At 47.6% G+C, this 24526-nt stretch overlaps 1 protein-coding gene across 9 annotated transcripts in view; it reads left to right on the forward strand.

Moving 5' to 3' along the window:
* Nucleotides 1–438: 438 nt before the first annotated feature.
* Slc9a8 (solute carrier family 9 member A8) overlaps nt 439–24526 on the forward strand; it is a 50412-nt gene continuing 26324 nt past the window's right edge. For 7 of the 9 annotated variants that reach the window (XR_015683030.1, XM_087652403.1, XM_087652404.1 and 4 more), the window contains exons 1-6: nt 439–480; nt 3235–3413; nt 12199–12279; nt 18914–18972; nt 21202–21285; nt 23697–23798. Coding sequence is in view for 4 of the 9 variants with exons in the window: in XM_087652403.1 (XP_087508529.1) it covers nt 470–480; nt 3235–3413; nt 12199–12279; nt 18914–18972; nt 21202–21285; nt 23697–23798 (516 nt within the window). In the remaining 5 variants the exon portion in view is untranslated. 9 annotated transcript variants of the gene reach the window in all.

A 24526-nucleotide genomic window follows, 5' to 3' on the forward strand; every position in this document is an offset into this window, starting at 1 on the left:
TTTATACTAGGAGTACACTGTCTAGCGTTTGCCCTCTGCCTACTCTTCCCAAAGCTGGGAAAACTGAAGCTGACTCGAATGCCTCCAGACTCCCTCCGCACAGCCTCCCTGGACGCCCAGACACCTCTTCCCCCCATTTTTACCCCCGTGATTTCCACGCGGTAAGGACCGCTTTCCAATCACAGCTGAGTCACCAGGATCTCAAAAGTTTCCCCCAAATCCTTGCCAGGGACCGGAAAAAGTCGTACTGTCCTGAGGGCAGATCGTCGCCTGGCCTGGCCGGAAAAAGCCTACAGAAAGTCCCCGAAGTCATCCAATTCTCCAGCCACCAAAAGGACGGGGCAGAGGGCCACCCCGGGAGGCCAAGCCCCGCCCCTGCCCGCAGCGGAAACCGGAAGCAGCCGCAGGCCCAGCTAGCCCTGCGGCGCCGAACTCTATAGTCTCCGAAGCTCGCAGGACTGGGGTGAAGATGGCGGAGGAGTGAGTTCGCTGCTTCGGGTAGCGGAGGCGGCAGGGCCGGGCCGGCGGGCGACAGCGGGCCTTGGACGCCCGGGTGGAGTGGCGCGGGCCCACGGAGCTGGGGTTGGCAGGGCGGGGCGGGATGAGGTCTCGGGTCCTGCGGCCTCCCGGAGGTCTGATATCGATCACCACGCACAGGCCTGTAGTATACGTAGCCTGGAAGCCACGAACGTCATTCCCTCTTTCAGTTTCCGGTTATCTGAGGATTTCCAGCCTCCTGCTCTTTCTCACGGAAGTTCTCCCATTGCCACAATCAGCCACTGGCATCCCCCGTAACCATCAGCAACCTCCAATTGTTTTTGTCTGTCCCTAGCAGGTTTCTTTCATTCATTAACTACTGGTAGACCGTTTCTCTCGGCCTTGGGAATCAGGAGCCGCCCACAGGGAGCCGCCATGATGCTCTAGTAGGAGACTGTGTAGACAGGGCGTTTTCAGACCCTGCCAAATGTTTGGAAGGAAATGGAATAGCATGAGGGACAAGAAGTCCACCCTAGGGGGTAAAAAGACGTCTTCTGGTCGGAAACTTGAAACCTTATAGGAGAGATGGGGAAGGTGACCTGTTAAAAAAGATCCGAACCAAGAAGGGGCTGATGCTGGGCTGTAGCGCAGGGTCCCCAGTTCAGTCCCTAGTACTGCCAGGAAAGAGAAGGGAAAGAGTGAGTACTTCAGAGTGGCAAGTGGTGTACAGTGTCCAGAGCAACTGACAAAATGAGGTTCACTCCAGGTCTTTTTGGAGATGTGCTACTGTTATACAAATTCTCTCTTTGAAATGAGTCCCAGAAAATGAACAAGGAACCCCATAACTGATGCTGAACTTTTACCGGGAGCACTTCAGGTAGCACTTGGCCACTCAGGTACCAAGTATTAACTCCTTTGTTATGTACCCGTGCTGTCACAGACACTAAGGTAGGCCTCAGCAGTACAAGACAAAGGTTAATATAGAGCCAAATGGTTTGAGGTGTGGGTTTGCAGCTTGGTCAGATTATGGGCTCGTAAGGTGGTGGTCTGGTCTGTAGTCTGGAGAGAAGCAATGCTCGATGGTCACAACCCTGTCACTACTATCCTAGTTTACAGACCTCACCTTGACAACAAGGACGGAAGTGTGTGTGTCCCAGAGCAGCAACCTGGCCTTTTGAGACTCAGGAAGGGTTTGGTAGGGTAGGTTAGGGCATTCTGGGTATAACTGGGTAGATTCAGCTGACTACTTCAGTTTATGGACGTAATCCCAGTAGGGCTGGAATCTGACTGCTCTCGCCTTTGCCCGCCATGCCTAAGGTCCTGAGTTCAATCCATAGTTTAGTCAAACACACTCACACTACATCCAAAATTCAAGAAAATTGTGGAGAGACTCCAGTTCTACCCTAGGAATTTGCTTTTGTTTTGTTTTCTTTCTTTTGTTTTTTTTTTTTAAGATTTATTTATTTTATGTGTATGAGTACACTGTAGCTGTCTTCAGACACACCAGAAGAGGGCATCAGATCCCATTACAGATGGTTGTGAGCCACTATGTGGTTGCTGGGAATTGAACCTCTGGAAGAGCAGTCAGAGCTCTTAACCACTGAGTCATCTCTCCAGCCCTTGTTGTTTTCTTTCCAGACAGGCTCATGTAGCCCACAAAACTGCTCTTGAACTCACTGTGCATCACTATGTAGGCCCGGGGGGCCTTGGTCTTGAACTCTTAGCTTTCCTGCATCTGTCTCCCAAATTCAGGTATTACAGGTATGGACACACAGCATCCTTCTCCCCTCAACCCAGGCAAGGTTTTTCTGTGTAGAACTGTCTGTCCTGGAACTTGCTCTGCTGGCCTCCAGCTCAAAGAGATCTGCCTGCCTTTGTTTTCTGAGTACTGGGGCTAAAGAGATGCACCACCACTACTACCCCTGCCTTTCTCTTTTTGTTGTTTTTGGTGGGGAAAAGGGACCTATTGGCAATTACCTCTAGAGTCTGCTGAGTGCTAGGCAGGTGCTCTATTCGTTCTTTTATGCGAGACAAGGTTTCTCTGTGCAGCTCTGGAGCTCTACATTGATAGGCTGCAAACTTGTTGGGATTAAGGCATGTGCCACTGTGCCCATCTCTTTTACTTTATATTTGAGTCAGGGCCACTAAGTTAGACCTAGGCTGGCATTTAACTCACTAGGCCCTGCAAGCTTTGAATTTGTGATCCTCTTGCCTAACCAACTGTACATAACCTCAGGCTTTATGTTTTTGTTCTGTTAGCTTATGCTAACATGTAGCCCAAGCTGGTGTCAGAGTGGAAAATGCCCTCGGACTCTTTTTTTTTTCTATTTTTCGGAGCTGGGGACCGAACCCATGGCCAAGCGCTCTACCACTGAGCTAAATCCCCAACCCCGCCCTTGGACTCTTGATCCTTCTCCTCTTCCTCCTGGGTGCTGGGATTCTAGGCCTGAGCCACACAACTGGTTTATACAATATAGAAGATCAAACCCAGGGCTTCTTACAGGTACTACCAGCTGAGTTGCACCCCTCTACCCTTTATAACTCTTTCTCCATAGTCCTGACCCCTTTCTTCCTGACCTCTGGATGGATGGCCACAGTCACAGATGATAGAAGTCACTGGTGTATTGTGTAGGGAGGAATACCTCTTCAAGGCCTGTCTGCTGTTTACACCATGAGAGCTTTGCAGAATTGTCTTTCAGTCAAGTGTTTGATTCCTTGACCCTCTTTATCTGAATGCTACTTGTATATCTCCAACAGGTTCTCCAACACGACCCATGAGAGCTTCAACTTCACCCTTCACACCACTTTGGGTGTCACCACGAAGCTGGTGCTGCCAACACCAGCCAAGCCTATTCTTCCGGTGCAGACAGGAGAGCAGGCCCAGCAGGAGGAGCAGTCAAGTGGCATGACCATTTTCTTCAGCCTTCTCGTCCTAGGTGAATAAGCCAGAGGTGTCTGTAACACATTAAAGCTTCCTTTGCTTCCTGAAGTCAGGCCTAGCAGTTCCACAAAGCAATGTCTTAGCTTTTTAGCTTTTTTTTTTTTTTTTTTTGGTTCTTTTTTTCGGAGCTGGGGACCAAACCCAGGGCCTTGCGCTTCCTAGGCAAGCGCTCTACCACTGAGCTAAATCCCCAACCCCTTCTTTTTAGCTTTTAAAAGAAGAAATTTTTTTTTTTTTAAAGACAGCATCTCTCTTAAGTTCAGCCCTGATAGGCATGGAACTCACTCTGTAGACCAGGCTGGTCTTAAACTCACAGAGATCCACCTGCCTCTGCCTCCCATTTCCTGGGATTAAAGCTGTGTACCACTACTGCCTGGCTAAGAAAGAGCTTTTAGAGGGTGTGCTGTCTCATAATCCCATTGCTGGGTTGGCAGCGGCAGGAAGATCCTGTGGATCCAGTGACCAGTCAGTCTTCTGGATCAGTGAGCTCCAGGCCTTCACAAGCATCTACCTACACACACAGTTTTTAAAATGCAGCTGAAGCCACATAATCACTTCAGGTTATCTAAGGGTAAAAAGCTTTTTGTATGTGTCTGAAGTCTGTGCTTCATCGGACAGTAAAAGCTACCACATTTACTGGTCTGCAGTTGAGACAAGGTCTTAGGATGCTCAGGCTGGCTCTGAACTCATTAAGTAGCAGTTAGCCTCCAGTGTGCTGGGATTCTGAGCAGGTACTGCCACCCTGGCCTTATTTACTACCTGCTTTTCTTTGGTAATACCAGAGTCATCTTTCTAGGAGAGCAGAAGGCAGAACTGGGTTTTGAGTATTTCCTTTCTTGAGACAATGTCTCTTGTAGCCCAGACTGGCCTCAGTCTTGGTAGGGTTAGGGTTAGGGTTAGGGTTGAATTTTGATTCTCTTGCCTCTGTCTTCCCATTGCTTAGACGGCAGGAGTGTACCATCATGGCCTGTTTGAGTATCTCTCTGATGTCTGTCAGAATTAGCTTTTGAAGACAATAAAAATTGTTTTAGTCACATTTATATTCAGGCTAGAGTAAATGGTCAAAGAGTTGAACACCATAGTGATGACTGGTTGGTTAATTGACTGATCTTTTGTTTTTCTGAGACGGTCTCACTTTGTAGTCAGGTCGGCCTCTCCTTCCCATGTTGGCTCAGGAGGGTAGGCTGATGCCACCATACCTGTCTTTTGTTACAGCCCTAGAACACTAGGTCTTTATCAGGTTTACATTTCTTTAATGTTTGAGGTTTTCTTTGAGGGTGTTGACTAAATGTTAGCGTGCTGTCTGGTGGCTCTGCCAGAGGCTGACAGGCGTGCCCGTGCAGCACACACCCCCTTGCTTTCATTCTGTGAGTAAGGACAATGGAGTTGTACCCTGGTGCTATGAGATCTTGACAGCAGTTCAGCATGTCCCTTGGCTCAGGAGGAAGGCTTCACCTTAATCTTTCATTTAACCCTTGCTGAGCTCCCACTCCACAGGGAACAGTGAATCAGGACAGTTAACCCTGTCTGGCACAAAGGCACAAACCCTGTCTGTTTAGTGAGTTCCACACCTTCAAACAATGTGGCTGTTGCTTTTCTACTTTTATTTTTCTTCCCAGGAGTAAATGAAAAGCTGGTTTTATAGTGGGCAGGAAAGCCCCAGGCCTATGACACCATCCATCATTAGAGAGACCAGGGCAGGCAGCCAGCCTTGGCGACAAAGTGCAACTCTTCTCTCAGAGACCTGAGCCAGAGGCCAGTAGAAAGGCTCAGTAGGCAAAGGCACTTGCCGCCAAGCCTTACGATCTGAGTTCAATCCCCGGGACCCACAGAGAGGAAGGAAAGACCCAGTCTTCTGGCCTCCACTTGCCTGCCATGGCACATACTCCCCATCCCCACTTAAAAATTAAACAAAGCCATTCAACTTGCCAATAAAAACACGAGGATATAGTTTTCCTTCAGTGTGTGTAACTTGAATTTGGCTTACCATGGGGTCTTGGACCCTGTGTATGAGGGTTTAGTAAAGAAACCGCTGACGTGGCTGCTCCCTTAGGACATCTGCAGGAGCCCAGAGCAGAGGTCTGGACGGCTAGGCTATCTGCCAGAGAGGAAAGGGAGTGGAGGAGTACCTGCAGGGAAGGAAGGGCCAGAAGGAAGGCCTGGACTGCGATAGAAAACCAGAAAACCTTAGGTGTACGTCAGTGGAGCGCCATGTGTCCCTTCTGCCAGAGGCAAGGGAAATAACTCCTTCTGGGAACTGAAAACTGTTTCATAGGCTCCTGAGGAAAGCCAGAACCGCCAGCCCAGGGATGGTACCACTCACCATGGGCTGAGCGCTATTCCATGAGTAACAGTGAGGGAAACACCATACAGCCAGAAGTGATGGAGGCCTCTTCTCAGCTGAGACTCCCTCATTCCAGATACCTCTAGTTTGTGTGTCAAGGTGACCTGAGACTAGCCAGCACTCGAGTGACTTTTATAACTTGGGGAATTTAAAAACTAATCATCAAACGTAGGTCATTTTCAGTCCTCTTCTCCGTGGACCTTGCTCACAGTTCTGTCTTCATCTGCTACTTTCACTCTCATGGCAGAAATCATCATACAAAATCCACCCTGATCCAAAATATCCTGAAGGCTGCTGCTGGCCTCGTTAATGTAGAAAAAATAAAATAAAACTAACGGCCTTGGAGGCCTCATGTTGCCCCATTAGTCTGAAAAAGACGCAGTGGTAACAGAGGGCCAGTAAGATTAGTTGTTTAATTGTTGCTGTCTTGGTTGGTTTATACTCATGGTCACCTTAAACAAGATGGTGGTGAGGTCACATGTCTGACTTCTCTTTAACCAAAGTGAAGATGGCTGCCAGCCATGTGGTTGCAGTTCAATCCATAGCGACCCCATCAGCCCTGCACCCTTTTACTTATTTATTTATTTATTTATTTTTTCTTTTCTTTTTTTCGGAGCTGCGGACTGAACCCAGGGCCTTGCGCTCACTAGGCAAGCGCTCTACCGCTGAGCTAAATCCCCAACACCTATTTATTTATTTTTAAAAAACATCTGCTTTCCTAAACTAGACTTGAAGCAAGCTCCATTTGCTTACTGTAGCAAATTAAGATTACATATATATATATATATATGTTTTTACTATTATCAACCATTTCTGTTACAAGTTTTAAACTAATTTAAAAAGATTTTACAGATCTTTTAAACACAATGGCTAATAAGTTTATAAATCCTGATGAGATGCAGGAAGTTTATATATAGTAAAATATATATTAAATATACCTATTATATATTATATAGATATGTTTTAGAGATATTTGGGGGGTCTTCAGAGAGCTAAACATTGACTATACTGTGCATTTTTGAGACAGGAGACAAAACCAAGAAGAAGACGGAGGCAGGCAGCAATAGTCCTCAGTGGGAGTGGTTTACTTTTTAGCTGTTTTTAAGCATATGGTGTCTTTTCCTGGGCAGCCCCGTCTTGATTTCCTTCTTCCTGTCAGAGTCAGGGGCCAGCCTGACCCAGGACAGAGACTTTGTAGGGAACTTAAACAAGTGTGCTTGGGTCTGCAGAGGGAGGGCAAATCCACGCTCCAGAATCAAGCCTTTCTAACAAAGTCAGACAGGAGCAAAGGGACAGTGCGTGGGCAGGAAGAAGATGTTCTTCAGAAACAGACTGAGGAGGTGGGAGAGGCTGAGGGTCCCCGGGAGGGCATAGAGGGCCTGAGGTACTTGGGTGACCTCCATAGAGCAGGCTCCAGAAAGGCAGCGAGAGGAACAGAGACAGAGCATGCAGCATCTAGCGTGAAGCAAGGAGAGAAAGGGTTAGCTGCGGTGTAATCTAAAAGTCTCTGGTTCAGTCCTGGGCTTCAGCACCAAATAAACCAACTGGTGGGAGAAACTTTAATGAACTAGACTGCTGCATCGGAAGAAAGGTTTATTGCCACAGCCTTTGCGGGTGGGGGAGGACAAAGAAGATCAAAATGGTGGAAAACCAAGTGGATTTTGCATGACAGCAAAGTGGGGATCTGGACTGATAGAGGCTTTCAGTTGACTGGGAGCTAGGTGATAGTTGAGATAGTTGGCCTCAGGGAAGGTCTTAAGGGAGGTTCCTGGAGGATTAAGGTCGTTCCTGACGGACTGGAAGCCAGATTAGGGAGATCTGCTTTTCCAGTAAACAGAAACCCAGCTAAGGCTTGTTTGCCCATAACAGTCCCTGTGTTTACCTTCCGAACTCCCTGTATAAACGAACAGGACTGCTCCATGGTGTGACTTGGAGGTTTCAATTGTAGATATGAGAGAGAACAGCCAGAGGCATCTGGAAAAGTCCAGAATGGAAGGAGAGAGAAGTGTGAACATGGTTGGGGCTGTCTGTGAGCGAGGGTAGCAGGGAAGGGGCCAGATAGGTGAGACTAGCAGGGTATAAGGAGGACGGATAGATAGCTCAGGGCAGGGAAGCCAGTGAGCTGGAGAGAGTACTGGAAAATATGTAACAGACGCTTGTCACACTGAGGAGCTTGGAGGCCAGCATGAGCTGTGCTGTGTTGATAGGCACCACAGGTAGCCATGAGTCCCTTCTGCCAGAGGTGAGGGAAACGGCTCCTTTTGGTCAGTGGGAACCACGTTCACAAGTTCCTTAGCTTCTGTTTGACCACCGGAAATGCCCCTCAGTCCACGTTGAGCTCACTGGACTTTTTGGAGTTTGGGGGATTGGAGTTTCTTTTGGACCTAATATTAACCACCAGTGGTGGAACCAGGTCTTGTGCTAGCTGGCCAGGCTGGGTTCTCCTCACTGTGTCACACCCGGAGTCCTACATGCTCTTGTCTGGGATCGCAGGGTCATGCCTGCTGCACTGTGGTGCATCTGGAGGTCAGGAGGCAGCCTTAGTTGTCAGTCATTGCCTTTCAGCTTGTTTTGTTGCTGTCTGTGTTGTTCACTGCCAGTGTCAGCCTCACTGGCCTGCTGTCGCAAGTGTTCTGTCCTGGCTGCTATCTTTCCAGGGAAGTATTAGAATTACAGGTGTGTGTGCTATTGCTGCTGATCTTACATGGGATCTGGGGATTTGAACTTAGGTCCTTAGGCTTGCATGGCAAGTGCTTATTTCTAGAATCATTTCCTCAGTTCCCCAGTAAATGTTTTAACTTAATCTTTTAAGAAGTTATGTAATTTTGTGTGCAGAGTATGACTGTCAAGTTGTGTAAGTCAGAGGACAGTGCAGGAAGGAGTCCTTCTCCCACGTGGGTTCTAGGGATCAGATGTAGGTCGTCAGGCAGCAAACACCTTATCTGCTGAGCTACCTTACCAGCTCTTTGATTTTTTTTAAATGATTTCTTTATTTTTTTTTATTATATGTACATTGGTGTTCTGCCTGCATGTATGTATGTGTAAGGGTGTCAGTTCCCCTAAAACCATAATTAAAGACAGTTGTGAGCTGTAGGTGAGTTCTGAGAATTGAACCTGGGTCATTCGGGAGAGCAGCCAGTGCTTTTAACTGCTGAACCAACTCTCCAGCCCCTAACTCATAAAATAAATAAAAAATTAAAAAAAAATTTTTTTTAAAACATACTTTGGGGAGAAAGTTCATCAATTAAGAGCACTTGCTGCTTTTCTAGAGATCTGAGTTTAGTTCCCAGTATCCACATGGCACTCACAGCCTCCTGTGACTCAAGCTCCAGGGGGATCTGATGCCTTTTCTGGCTTCCATGTACACCCCATGCATGTTCACATACAGAAAGACCATACACGTACATACACACACACACACACACACACACACCTTAAAAGGAGCCCAGCTTGGTACACACAGCAGCAGCAGGCTCCGTCCTCCTCTCATGGGCTATAGCTTCTGTGTTTCCTTGACTTCCAGCTTAGCAAGAGTGTGTGGTCACATCTGTGGTTGGTGTTGAATGCAGGATCTTCTTTTCTTTTTTTTTTTTGGTTCTTTTTTTCGGAGCTGGGGACCGAACCCAGGGCCTTGCGCTTCCTAGGTAAGCGCTCTACCACTGAGCTAAATCCTCAGCCCCGAATGCAGGATCTTCTAATGAAGTAAATATTTACATTGAAACACCATCACAGATTGGAGGCTTACAATATGGAGGGAAAAGAGGACAGGACTTCTGCATTGACAGCTGTTAACCTTTAGCCACCTGGTGCTTTTTGATGGAATTGGAGAAATCAAAATTGTCTGTGTAAACTCTGAGGGTGGCCTTTTAGCAGCTTTGCAGATTCACAATCAATCTCTCTCTCTCTCTCTCTCTCTCTCTCTCTGTGTGTGTGTGTGTGTGTGCATGGGTTATGAGTGTAGTATGTGCATATCTATGTATATGCACATGCGTGTGAAGGATGGGGGTTCATTACAATTACCTTTATCAACTATTCCCTGTGGTTCCCAGGAGTTCCGTTTCCTCAAACCTCAGGGGTGTTCAGACATGCTGCACACCGTGGGGTGGAGCCAGGTTCCCAGTTCTGCTTCCTCGCTTGTGGTGTCTGGGCACAGCTACACACATACCGGATGGGAAAGGAGTCTGAGCCGGTAGGATCTGAAGGATCCAGGTGTGGCAGTGAGGTGTGGGGCAGGAGGCTTCTCCAAGGACTTTAGTGTTACAGCTCTCCTAGACAATCTTCCGTGAAACAGCTTGTGTACACATGCTTTATTTGGGATGGACAAGAGGTCTATGAATCTTGGAGAGTGGAAAGGGATTTTCAGGGAACGTGGATGTCATTGCCTGGAGCTTCATGTACCTGGAATGATTCTTTTTTTTTTTTTTTTTTTTTTTTTTTTTGGAGCTGGGGACCAAACCCAGGGCCTTGCACTCGCTAGGCAAGCACTCTACCACTGAGCTAAATCCCCAACCCCGGAATGACTCATTTGCACCAAAAAGCCATCCAAGTATCCCAGGTGCTTGCTGAGCAGGGTCTCACCTGGAGAGGGGAGGGCAAACCTGCGGTTTCTCCAAGGACTCTGACATTCCTCGGGTAGAAGATGTGGGGGTCAGGCTCCCCAGATCAGGCAAAGAAGAAGAAACTCTGCTAAGGAAAGGGAGTCCTTCATTTTGTGCCAAGCTCAGGAGTGCTGTCTGGACATGGTAGACTACACCCTTAGCAGCAGGGTCTAAAAACTCTCCTCATTTTTTAGACGAGTTTCTCAGGGAACCTGGAGTTGAGTGACACAGCCCGGCTGGTGGGAACGCAGAGTCCTCTGTCTTCTCGTCCCTGTGCTGAGATTGTAGGGATGTGCCAGCTCAGCTTTTTATGTGGCTGCTGGGCTCTGAGCTCAACTCATACTTATGTAGCAAGCACTTCTCCCTCTGAGCCGTCTCTCATGCCCCATTTGAACAGTTTTTCTTTCAATGATTATTTTTAGAGCTGAGTATGGTGGTACCTTCATATAATCACAATACCTGAGAATCTGCAGCAGGAGAATTTCTATGAGTTCAAGACTCCTGAGGGCTATCAAGTGAGAGCAGGCTAACCTTAGTCACATACACAGACCTTTCCGGTGCCATTCAGCTGTTCTGTGGTAGTGAGCTGCATTGCGATCTCAGTGTTGGAGAGCTGTACACACTAGTGTCTGGACTGTGAGCTTACATTTGGAATGATGCAAATACATAAGAGTGGGGGTTTTGGCCCAGAAACTTTTACTGTTTATATTACTGTGTCCGTATATTCGTGCCTGTGTACATGTGGATTTATTTATTTATTTATTTATTTATTTATTTATTTAAAGGCTTGTTTTATTTTTCAGACAGGGAAGGTAGGTTGATGAGATCTTACTTAACACATGAAGCCCTGGGTTCAATGTCCAGCATAAACTGGGCACCTATAATCTCAACACTGAGAAGGTAGAGGCAGGAAAATGAGAAATTCAAGGTCATCCTTCCATACATACTCCCATTCAAAACAAGTATAACAACTTGGGCTACTTAAGACCACAGCTTAAAAGAGAGAGAGACAGACAGACAGAGACAGGGGGAAGGGTGGGGGGAAGCAGGGTATTTCTCATAATCAGGAAAGTGTGAGCCAGTTGAAATGGCTGTCAGCACCATCGCTTACTAATTGTGCTCTTGGAGGGCCTGTACACACAGCTTAGCAGAGAAACACTAGGAGCCTGGTGACATGACTCCAGAACCCATGAGAAGAGGGATGGAGAGAACTGTCGCCAGAGCTGTCCCTTCTGTGGCCTGCCCCAGTGACAGTTCTAAGTGGTGCCGTCTTTTAGTCTCAGCACTCGGGAGGGAGAGGCAGGCAAATCTCAGAGTTTGCAGCCAGCCTGGTTATAGTGAGAACCTGTCTCAAAAAAAGTTCTTAAACCCATTTGTTGGGCTGAAGAGGTGGCTCAGTGGTTAAGAATCAGAACCCACAGGGCTGCTCACAGCGGCCTACAGATTCCAGTTTAGGGATTCAGCGTCCTCTTCTGGCCTCCACTGGCCACTGCGTTCATATGGTGCACACACACATGTAGGCACTTACACATGAAATAAAAATCTTTTTTCATTACTTCTATGTGTGCATGGCAAGTGCAGACCCAGAGGTCAGAGACAACCCTCAGAAGTAGTGTCTCTACCAACTACGTGTTGGTTGTCAGACTTGAACTCTGGTTGTCAGCTTTAGCAGAAAGTGCTTTTACCTGCTGAACCATCTCACAGGCTCTACAAGGAAAAAGACAATAAAAATATGACCAGTGTTCAGTGTTTGCTTGCCAACTGTTTATTAGCCTGACTTCCTTGAGATAAGCACTGCCCTGAGCTCGCTTTCTTTAAACTACCTGTGCTTCTCACAGCCATCTGCATCATCCTGGTGCACCTGCTGATTCGGTACCGACTGCACTTCCTGCCTGAGAGCGTGGCTGTTGTTTCTCTAGGTAAGTGATACTGGGGTTCATTCCAGAACATCTCACCTGTACGTAATGGAACTGTCTCTCTGGGGGCCACCTCAGTGCCATATCTGTAAGAGATGTGGTAACTTCCCAATTCCTTTCAGTAGCTCACCACAAGGCCAAAAGCGGTCCATCCATCACCCAGAGGCTCTTTGGCCTCCTGCTTCTCACCACCCTCAGACCACAGTGACCTGCCAGGCCATGGCAGTGTCTAGCCCCTCTGAATTTGGTGGTGGCTGGTGGTTGGCATTTAGCTGATAAGGCCATTGTCATAGCTAGAAGGGCCCTGGATTTACAGCGGTAAGGTGGCAAATGGCTCCTATAGCACCAGATCCTGCTTCCCTCCCTCTTTTCCTCCCTTCCTCCCTCCCCCATCCTTATCCCTGCCCCCCACCCCCACCCCTGGTCGGTTAGCCTGGAACTCATAGCCTTCCTCTGCCTTCCAGGTAGCAGTGTTCTGTTTTGAGGTGGTGGTGGTGTTTTTCACAGTCACTGTAGTTAAGGCTGGCCTTCAGGTCCAGGTCCTCGGGTAAAGGCTTTCACCAGCGGACCCAGCCCTTTGAATGCTGTGGATGCAGGCTGCAGTTGGGGGATGCTGAAGGCTCTCTTCAGGTCCTTTCTGCTTGGCCTTCGCTGTCTGTCCCCTTGCGGCTAACGCTTACCTTTCTATCTGGCTTTGTAAGCTAACTTGCCTTGCTGTGGGAGTGCTCACCCAGCAGAGCTGTGCTTCAGGTTGGCTATGGAAATGAGCATTGAAACTTCACCAGCCCTGTCCAGACCCTCCTGTATCTTGCCTGGGCCTCATGGTCATGCTGAGTGTCTGGCTTCAGGGCTTTCCTGTTACTATCTCATTTAAGTCCCCCGATCATCCTCTGGTGACACTGTGCTTTAAGGAACAGATGCCATGGTTGGTTGATCTTGTGGACAGAGGAAACCCTGAGTCTGTCTGGTTAGCAGGTTCTTTAGATGCTAATGGCCTCAGCTAATGGGATAGTTTTTTGAACTCTAGGTGGGAGAGCATTCTGAAGCTTTCCTTCCTACTTCCTCCTTGCAACACAAGTAATCTGCCAGAGAGGGCTTCTCAAAGAATTATAGACCTGCTTCAGGGAATTTATAGCTTTGTGGATAGTTTTACCATTTATTAAAAATAAATATTGGGGGCTGGAGAGACATCTCAGCAGTTCAGTTCAGGCTGCTTTCGTCAGATCCAGGTTCAATTCCCAGTACCCACATGGTGGCTCTACTCCTCTGTTACTCAGTTCTAACAGATCTGATGTCCTCTTCTGGCCTCTCACAGACACACTTGAAGACAAAAACACCCATTCACATAAAAAATTAAGTTGGGCTGGGGAGATGGCTCAGTGGTTAAGAGCACTGACTGTTCTTCCAGAGGTCTTGAATTCAAATCCCAGCAACCACATGGTGGCTCACAAACATCTATAATGGGATCTGATGCCCTCTTCTGGTATGTCTGATGTACTTACATACATTAAATCAATCAATCAAATAAATCTTTTAAAAAATAAAGTAAAAAAAAAAAGAACAATAAATATTGGGCCAGAAGAACTCAGGAGACAGAGGCAGACAGATCTATGTAAGTTCAAGGCTATCCTGGTACTGTTAATCCTGAGATTCACCAGAGAAAAAGCAGTTCAGCAATTTTGAGCCAAATTTGAAGCAAACTTCCATCAAATACTGACCAGGATGGGCTTTGGTCAGGACCATTCCCTGAAATTCCCATCTGAATGGCAATGAGACCCATTTTGTAGGGCGACTTCAGGACAAGTTCACAAGGCCACCACACTTTCCCTTGTGGTGGTGTTAATTTCCACGAACTACAACTCCCAGCATTACAGAAAGTCACCTGGGCCTTGGACAGGTGAGCAGGTTAACTTCAGGTCTTATTAGTGTTGTAAGTTCCAGGACAGGGCTATATAAGGTTACCCTGTCAAGAAGAGGAGGAGGAAGAGGAAGAAGAGGAGGAAAAATGAGTAAGAGGAAGAAGAGGAATAATAATAATAATAATAATAATAATAATAATAATAATAATAATAATAGGCCCAGCTGTTAAAGCATTGGCTGCTCTCCTGCCCAGCCTGCCTGGACTCCAGCAAACACATAGCAGCTTTCAACCATCTGTAACTCTGTTCTAGGAGATGTCCTCAGCTGATAGGCATGCGTGTGCGTGTGCGTGTGGTGTGCAGACATACATGCAGGCATAATATCACACACACATTTTTTTTTTTTTTGGTTCTTTTTTTCGGAGCTGGGGACTGAACCCAGGGCCTTGCGCTTCCTAGGCAAGCGCTCTACCACTGAGCTAAATCCCCAACCCCACAAATTTTTTTTTTTTAATGAATCTCAAAAATATGAAAATTAGGGACAAGAAGCGTGGCTCAGTAGTTTAGTCCCCAAATTCATATCAGGTCTCAGTACTGCCTGTGACTTCAGAGGGTCCAGTACCTACTTGTGGGCATGTGCAGATAGTTATCTAGACAGATGGACAGACAGACAGACAGACTGTTAAATGTAGGTGGGTATGGCTCCCTGATAGCACTGGCCCTCAGGCTCTCAGCAGACATGAGCTGCCCTTTCTTCCTTTTTTCTCAGAAATAGAACCCTAACTTGTACTTGGTTTCTGGTGCTGAGGACTGAGACCAAGGCCTCCCAGGCACTAGGCAGGCAGTGCGCTCCCCAGTAAGCTATATTCCCACTGGCCTCTGGGACGCTCCTTTTGATCAAGCTGCTTTCTGTGAGGAAGGGGTACTCAGGTAGATAGTGTTTGGTCTTGGCTGTCATAAAGATGCACTGTGCTGTGATTGACAGTGGGACTGACAGGAAGTATGCCGGGGTTGTGGGGTTCCAAAAACCTTCCTTCCTGATAGAACCAAGAGAAGTCAGCCTTTCCTTCTTTTGATGCTGCCATTGGGAATGTGATGCCTGGAACATGGGCAGCCATCTTGCAATTACGTGGCTCAGAGACAGAAGCTAGAATACTGAGCATGGCCAAGGGGGCAGATGGGAAGCCAGAGTCTTGGTTTTACTGTTTTCTTGACCTGACAGCCCACAGTAATCTGCAGCACTATCTGTTGCAGGAATAATAAACAGTTGTTCCCATAGACTTTATGATGTTGTAAAAATATAAAAATAAAAATGCTGTCTTTTATCCCCCACTAGATCCGGCACCGCAGTGTCCCAAGATATCTGGTAGATATCTTGCCAGAAGCACACATCCCAATTATGTCCCTAGCAGCCGCACACTCTCTTACACTTAAATCACTACAAGAAAGACCACACAACACAATGACCTCTGATCCCGTTGATAAGATATAATTGCCCACCTAAACACACAAAGCCCTGTACACATCCATCCCTTAAGAGCATTCATAACAACCTGTACAGGTACAGCGGGGAATCTTAACGTCAGCCTCCATGTTGTCTCTCGGCTTCTCTGCCTTCTCTTCTCTTCCCATTTCTGTCTTCTCTTCCTTCAAACTTTTCTTCTGCCCATCTTTCTTTCTCATCCAATGACAGGCCTCATTCTGTCTTGTGCCTGCCTCATCTGTGACATCATCCCATAACTTTAAATACCAGGTCCTCCAGGTCGCTGCTAAAAGTATATAGACCAATATCAAACTTTTTCCATTAAAAGGTCAGTCACTTTTAAACAGACTCAGGCCATAGGGGAATGCCTTGCAAACCTCTGGACTCACATAACCAAAAACCCACAAATAATGGAGGCTTCTGAGCCCAAGTCGCTGGTCATCACATCACTGTTGCTTCCTTTTTGGCTTCTCTCAGGCAGGCTGCTTAGCAGCCCTGCAGCTGCAGTTGCCTCGGTAAGGATGCCTGGCCCCTCTGGTACCAGACCACAGGCGTCAGGTTCAGGATGGGGTAGAACCACTGGGCCATTTCTTCACGGATGTGGCCCAAGTCCCTGTCTAGTGATAAAAAAGGTGTGTCTGCACACATAGGTAGAAAGCACATCCGAGAGAGCACATAAGAGTGTTTCTTATGTGAAGAGTGGTCAGAACTTGAAACAGTGATGGAACAGACAAAACAGTCTGTATTTCTTAAAGCCCAGGGCTGGCAAGATGGTTCGGTGGGTAAAGATGCTTGCTGACAAGCCTTCAGCCTGAGTTTGATCCCCTGCTTCCATATGGGGTTGTCCTCTGAGCTCCATACACTAACGTGGATGCCTCCTGTCTTAGTCAGGGTTTTACTGCTGTGAACAGACACCATGACCAAGGCAACTCTTTTAAGGACAACATTTAATTGGGGCTGGCTTACAGGTTCAGAGGTTCAGTCCATTATCATTAAGGCAGGAACATGGCAGCATCCAGGAAAGCATGGTGCAGGAGGAGCTGAGAGATCTACTTCTTGTTCTGAAGGCTGACAGAAAACTGGCATCTTCAGGCAGCTAGGAGGAAGAGGAAGCTTTCAAAGCCCATCCCCGAAGTGGCGCACTTCCTCCAACAAGGCCACACCTCAAATAGTGCCACTCCCTGGTCCAAGCATATTCAAACCACACCTTCCCCCCATATAAAATGAAAGAATAATTTTTTCTCTTTTCTTTTTTTTCCGGAGCTGGGGACCGAACCCAGGGCCTTGTGCTTGCTAGGCAAGCGCTCTACCACTGAGCTAAATCCCCAGCCCCAAGAATAAATTTTCAAATGACTTGAAAGAACACCCTCTCCGGCTGGAGCATGGTGTCATAGTACTGAGGTGGTCACTTCAAGAATGTCTGACTTGTGTGGAGAACAAGGCCACAGGAAGCTAAAAGGAAGCAGACCAGGTGTGTCCTTGGATTCTCTCCCAGTGCTAAGTTCATGGGCCCTGCAGTGACTTGGGTACATGGTTCTCTCGTGGTGAGCCCGAGTGTTCTAAGAGTAGGACTGGCACCCACATTTAAAACATTTCCTTTTCCACTTCAGTGCTTTGAATAAGAGCCTACCTGTTTCCCTTACTATGAAAATGGTTTCAGGTGTACTTCTTGAGAGGTCATTGTTCCCAGATTTCTGGATATCTCTGTATTTGGGGGGATTACAGGAACAGAACTGACTCAAAGACAGCTACATTACCCAAAGCCCTCTCCCTGCATAGTGATAGGTCGAAGAGGGAACCCTGGAGTGCACTCAGCCTGCAGGCGCTCAGCCGATCTTTGCTTCTTCCAGATAGCTGATGGCATCCTGGAGGAAGGCCACATATCCAAGAGTGTGTATGGGCAGGACATATGGACTTAATGACTTGGTTTGGTTTTGTTTTGTTTTGTTGGGGTTTTTGTTTCTTTGTTTTGTATTTTCCAGACATGGTCTCACTATGTAGCAGCTCTGGCTGTCCTGGAACTCATTGTGTGGACCAGGCTGGCCCTAAAGCTCATGCAGATCCACCTGCCTCTACCTCCTGGGTGCTGGGATTAGAAGTGTTCATCACTGTGGCTTTTGGTTTTTGTTTTGCAAGACAGGGTTTCTCTGTGCTACCCTGGCTGCTCTGGAATTCATTCTGCAGACCAGGCTGGCCTCAAACTCAGAGATCTACCTGCCTCTTCCTCCCAAGTGCTGGGATTAAAGGTGTGAGCCACCACTGCCCAGTGACCTGCTGGATTTTTTTAAAAAAATAAATACATAAAAAGAGAGAACACTGCAGAAAATAAAGGAAAAATAAAACAAGTGAGAGGAGTTCAAGGCTATCCCTTAGCTACATAGTTGGGGGTCAGTCTGGGTTATATGAATCTCCACACTGGCTTTTGTTTGCCCCAACCTGGCTTTCATTATAAAACCACATGCAACAGTTGTATATGTGTACCCTTGAGTTGTGCATATGTAGAGGTCAAAGGACAACTTTTGTTGGGGGTGGGGGTAGGGGGTGGTGTTCAAGACAGGGTTTGTCTCTGTATCCTTGCTGTCCTTGAACTCACAAAAACTCACCTGCCTCTGCCTCCTGAGTGCTGGGATTAAGGTGTGAACCACCATGTCCCACCCAAAGGACAACATTTGGGAGTCTCTTTAGCATGTGGGCCATGGGTTAGAATTCAGGTTATCAGGTTTGGTGACAAGTGCCATTACCAACTTAGCTACCTCATGCCTACACACACACAGACACAGACACAGACACAGACACACACACCACCCATGGTTTTGAGTAGTAGAAATAAGGTGGTATACACCTTTAATCCTAGCACTTGGGAGGCTTGAGTTTGAGACCGGCCAGTTCCAGAACAGTCAGGGCTACACAGAGAAACTGTTTTAGGAAAACAAGAAACAAAAAAAGAAGGATGAGTATCATAGGACATGTCCGTCCAGCTTCTAAGCTCCTGTTCCTTTTCATTGAAACCAGGTGGTAGTAAAGGGTGTCCAGCTGTGGAAGGTGTTGTTTCCATGCAGGGTAGAGCAGTGCCAAGTAAGGTTTTCTTCTCCCCGCATATTCAGGCTTTATCATGGTGTGTTCACCTGCGATGTAAATGGGAAACTCACCATGATTTACTACGCTGGGGTCATTCCTGGTCTTAGTTTCCAGATACAGGCCTGCAGGACTCTAGGGCAAGCTGCGGGGGTGGTCACTGCCCAATCCAGCCAAGCAGCCTTGTGCTAAGTTTCTGCTGTTTGCTTTTTCTTTCCAGGCATTCTCATGGGAGCAGTTATAAAAGTTATAGAGTTTAAGAAGCTGGCAAATTGGAAGGTAGGTTGGTCACAGTCACTGCTTTTGCTTTCTTTCCCTTGTGCGTGTGGATGTGAGCACATGTAAGGGGACGAGGCGAGCAGTCCGGGTGTCAGTGTTCCTCAGTGCTATTTACCTTATGCTTTGAGACAGGTATCTCGCCAGCTCAGACTTAAGTACGGTGGTCCGTGGAGCCCAGGAACCTCCTGTCTCTCCCTCTCTGCTGGGGGATTCCAAGTGTGCATCCTGTCTTTATGTTTGTAAATTCCTCTGACTCCTGAAGACTGAAATTAAAGGAGTTGCCGTCATACTCCACCTGGTTTGCCTTGAAACAGGCTGGCCTGAAATTGTCAATCCTCCTGCCTCTGCCTCCAAAGTAACCAGAACTGCAGGTGAATGCCGTAGACCCTGCTGGCAGTCCTTTTTGTAATTTGGTGCCTAGGATGAGCTTAGGGCCTTGAGCATGCTATGCTGTGTATGCCTGGGCTTTACCACTGAGCTGTACCTCAGCCTACAGTTGTTAGGTTAGATGCAGAGGAGGTCAGGCTGCTCGGGAGGGAGGCACGTCGGAGTGCTGTACCTTGACTCAGTCTGAGGTGCTGTGAATAAATACTTGGCCATTTGAAAAGACCAAGTTGGAGTGCAAGTGGAGATGGCTGTGGTCAAGATTTATCTCTTGGGCTAGGGTGATGGTGGCACACACCTTTAATCCCAGCACTTGGGAGGCCTGCCTGGTCTACAGAGTGAGCTCCAAGATGGCCAAGGTAGTCACACAAAGAAACCCGCCTGGAAAAACAAACAAATAAACAAGCAAGCAAACAAACAAACCAATGTTGCATTGTGGGGACTGCAGGCAGTTCACAGACATTTAGTTACTGCTCCAGGGACCTGACTCCTGGTACACACACCCATCCCTACTTTCTTGAGGTTTATTTGTTTTGTTTGCATGTAAGTCTGTACATCACATGTGTGCTTCGTATTTACAGAAGCCAGAAGAGGGCATCAGATCCTCTGAAACTGGAGTAAACAAATGGTTGTTATCCTCTATGTGGGTGCTGGGAATTAAACCTGGGTCTGCAAGAGCAACCAGTGTTTTTTTTTTTTTTTTTTTTTTTGGTTCTTTTTTTCGGAGCTGGGGACCGAACCCAGGGCCTTGTGCTTCCTAGGCAAGCGCTCTGCCACTGAGCCAAATCCCCAACCCTGCAACCAGTGTTCTTTTTTTTTTTTTTTTTTTTTTTGGTTCTTTTTTTTTTCGGAGCTGGGGACCGAACCCAGGGCCTTGCGCTTCCTAGGTAAGCGCTCTACCACTGAGCTAAGTCCCCAGCCCCCGCAACCAGTGACTGGTTCTTAACCACCGAGACATGGCGCTAGCCCCAGGAACATATCTTTAAAAAAATAAATAAAAAAAAATTTGGGGGGGTTTGTTTGTTTCGTTGTGTTTTGTTGCGTGACATAGTGGTCTCTATAGTCTTGGCTCTTCTTAGAGCTAGCTGATTATCAGGCTGGCCTTGAACTCACAGAGATCCTCCTCCCTCTGCCTACCAAGTGCTTAGATCAAAGGTGTGCACCACCATACCTGCCAAGAAAGCAAAATTTTGAAGGGGAAAGACAATAAAACACTCAAGTTCCTCGATGTGTTGGGTAGTGGTGTTGGATCCATATTGCTCATGAGACCTTCTCCTGGGGCCGTCTCTGGATCTCTGTGTCCTTTTCTGACTCACAGGATGTTCTCTTACCTCAGTAAGCACAAGGCCCTGGGTTCAATCCCCAGTACCAAGAAAAATGTGAAACAAAGCAAAATTAATTGTCTGTGTGTGTGTGTGCCCTTGTCATCTGCTTCTGTCCTCTCCTCACCACTGACCTTAACCCGACCTTCAGAGGTCCCCTTTCCAAGTTAGGTCACAGCCGGACTGACTGGGGGAGAGGATGCTGCAACCCTACAACAGCTTCTCTTTCTCCAGAAGCTCTAGAGTCCCCTCCAAAGTGTCAGCGTGACTTGCAGGAGTCCGCTCTTCTTCTCTTTGTGGCTCTGGAAATCAAACAGGTCCCCAGCTGCAGTAGCCAGAACCTTCGCCTCTGAGCTCTTTGCCGGCCCTGTGCTGTTTGTCAGATGCAGAAGGTGACATTGTCTCATTGTTATCAAGTGTCTGCTTCAACATCCAAGACTTGCCAGCCTAGTCCCTGAGCCCAGTTTCCTGAGCTCTCCACTGGCTGACAGGTCCCGTCCTGAGTGTTCTTTTGATTTTACAGGAGGAAGAAATGTTTCGCCCCAACATGTTTTTCCTTCTCTTGCTCCCACCTATCATCTTTGAGTCGGGATACTCACTGCATAAGGTAAGGGTCCCCTGGAGCAGTGCTATTGGGGCTGTGGCTACTCCCTAAGAGTTTGAAATCCTTTAGTAGCCGTAGCCCCTGCTTCCTGGGTAAGGCCTGACACGGCATGTGAGCCTGTGCAGGTGTTGGAGCTTTCGGGGCTGCATATTTTTTTTTTTTTTTGGGTTCTTTTTTTTCGGAGCTGGGGACCAAACCCAGGGCCTTGCGCTTCCTAGGTAAGTGCTCTACCACTGAGCTAAATCCCCAGCCCCTCGGGGCTGCATTTTGAAGGTTGTGGGTAGTTTGGCCAACTATAGAGCAGAATCCTTTGGGTTTTTTTTGTTTTTTTTTTTTTTGTTTTTGTTTTTTGTTCTTTTTTTTATTAAAATTTATTTATTTTATGTATATAGGTACACTGTAGCTGTCCTCAGACACACCAGAAGAGGGCATCAGATCTCATTACAGATGGTTGTGAGCCACCATGTGGTTGCTGGGATTTGAACTCAGGACCTCTGGAAGAACAGTCAGTGCTTTTTTTCGGAGCTGGGGACCGAACCTAGGGCCTTGCGCTTCCTAAGTAAGCGCTCTACCACTGAGCTAAATCCCCAGCCCCTCAGTCAGTGCTCTTAACCGCTGAGCCATCTCTCCAGCCCTTGTTTTTGTTTTTGTTTTGTTTTTTTGAGACAAAATCTCACTGTGTGGCCCTGGCTGGCCTGGCCCTCTCTGTGTGTCTGCTTCCTGAGTGCTGGTATCAAAAAACAACCAAACAAAAGGATGAACTCATCATACCGAGCCCCAGTACATCCTCTCAACTGTCATCTGCCCCTTCCCTCCACCCCAGAGGACACTCTTGACCTAGAAACAAGGACAGAGTTCTCCACATTGAGCGCTTTCGAAGTGCCGCCTGAGTGGAATCTTCGAGGTCTAATCACTTCAGTTCCTTCCTGTGTGGAACTACAGGGACTGTTCCCATGTTGCCTGGACTCAAATATTTTCTTGTTTTGTTTTTTTTTTGTTTTTTGTTTTTGTTTGTTTGTTTGTTTGTTTGTTTTTATGGTTTGGGTTCATTTGAGATAGATTCTCATGTAGTCCAGGCTGGCTTGGGACTTTCTGTGTGGCTGAGAATGATCTTGAACTTGTAATCCTCCTGCTTTCACCTCTCCACCTGTGTGTACGGTGCTGGACTTGAACCCAAGGCTTCATGCATGCCAGGCAAGCAGTGAAGGAACTTAGCCATGGGCCCCAGCTGAGCCTCTGCCTGTCTGATGCCAATACAGCATAAGGGACTTTCTCATGAAAGTAACAGAGGGATAGCCATTCCTAGATATGGTTAAGGAAAGGGTTTTGAGTGATGTGAGGGACAGAACAGCCAGAGGCCTCTAGAAGGGTCCAGACTGAACATGGCTAGTAGAATAGACCTAGACATGAGAGGATAGAGAAAGACAAGAGGCGTAAGTGGACTGAGAGATCCAGGAGCAGAGCCAAGAGAATCTGTGACCAAATGTCTAAGTTATTTAGGGAAGAGAAACTGAGGACAGGGAAGGGAAGCTGGAGGCTGAAGAGGTTTAGGGTAAGGGGCTGGAGTGAGAAGTGCTGAGAGGAGCCAGGCTACCTGTGATTCTGAGAGGCTGGTAGCCAGTATCTGCTTTGATGTGTTAATAGGCCCTCAGCCATTTGTCCCAGGTTTCTTTGCATCCTAACACTGTCCATTGTCCTGATTTTTTAATGTAAGAGCCTTTCAAAATGCACCTTTTAATTGAGTGAAAACTGTGATAGTGTAGATATTATTTTAGCCCAAGACAAAACATGGTTGTTTCTTTCCACACCTGTGTTTTGATTATTATCCATATGACAGATGCCACTGTTCCTACTGAGCCTTGAGCCTTGTGGGAAAGGCAGGTGTCAGCTGTTCACAAGCAAGTGCTGAGTGCAGCTGCCATTGAGCGAGCAAAGGCAGATCCCTCCTAAGAGCTAGACCAAGGAAGACCCCTCTGTAGGAGCTTTAGCATAAGGCACACAAAGGATCAGGATGCACCTTGGTGGCTAGGGCCCAGGCAACAGGGTCAGATGAAGGCACAGGCCTTCCCAAGTTCAGCCAGGGATTGGGGCTCACCCATGTCTCAAATGCAAGTGAGAATCAAGGCAGAGGCAGCAATATCAGGCCAAGCTTCTGCAGAGATCATTCTGGGAACAGTAGATAGAGATAAAGGGGCTGGGGACAGTTGAGACTGGTTAGCTCTTGCCTTAGGCCAGGATGAGGGACCTGTGAGACAGGAAAGCAGAGAGATGGTGGCAGGGGTTCCAGCCAGCAGTGGAGGGCAGGCAACAGCCCTGACCCTCACGTGAGAGTCCAGCCTTGGAGAGACCACAGTTGGTGCATCCTCCCTGCCTTACCAGTTGGCCTCTTGTCTCCCCCCCCCCCCCCCCCTTAGGGGAACTTCTTTCAAAACATTGGCTCCATCACTCTCTTCGCTGTCTTTGGAACAGCAATCTCAGCCTTTGTAGTAGGTGGAGGAATTTACTTCCTGGGTCAGGTAAGCAAAGCATCCCTGGTGACCGTGAAGACTTAGTAGTAGTGCAGGGTGGGACAGGGCCCTCCAGGCCAGAGATGCCTGCTGGTTGGTGTATGCCCTCTTAGGAGGAGGTCCCCATTCATGTATGTGACTGTAGTATCTGGAATTGAGGTGACTGTAATCACCCCAGATACTTGATGTTACTTACTAACTGGTCTCCTTAGTTGGAGTGGCTCAAAGCAGAGTGGCATGTGGTTCCACACTTTAAAGTGGTGCGAGTGGCAGCTGTGTTCACAGGGAGACTGTAGCAGGCCTGAAAGTTGTTCTTGAATGAAGATTTGTGTTTAAACCAGGGCTGGCCATGAATCTGTCACTCAGTTCCTTGGTGCCCCGGCCATTGTCAGCCCTTCTCTGAGGCAGTAGCCAATGCTCTTGGCTCTGGGCTTCACATGAGCTTACTTCAACTGGAATGAATTCTTGGAAGGTGTCACTCAGACCTCCTTGGTGTATGTCATGCACCACCCATTTCCTGTGCTGTCAGTAGAAAGCGTAACCGCCTCAGGGCAGAGAACTAACAGGTTGCTATTGACGCCACAGCTGCTCTTTCTCCTGGTAACCACAGCCCACTCCCTTCACAGCTGACTCCACAGCCAAGATCAAGTCTGCCCTGAAGCTTTCCTAGATGCTTGACTCACTGTGTCTCTTCAGGGCTAAGGGAGTCAGTTTTAGAGCAGAGAACCACAGCTGCC

This window comes from Rattus norvegicus, chromosome 3, assembly GCF_021556685.1.
Source record: "Rattus norvegicus strain SHRSP/BbbUtx chromosome 3, alternate assembly SHRSP_T2T, whole genome shotgun sequence".
Classification (NCBI taxonomy): Eukaryota; Metazoa; Chordata; class Mammalia; order Rodentia; family Muridae; genus Rattus; species Rattus norvegicus.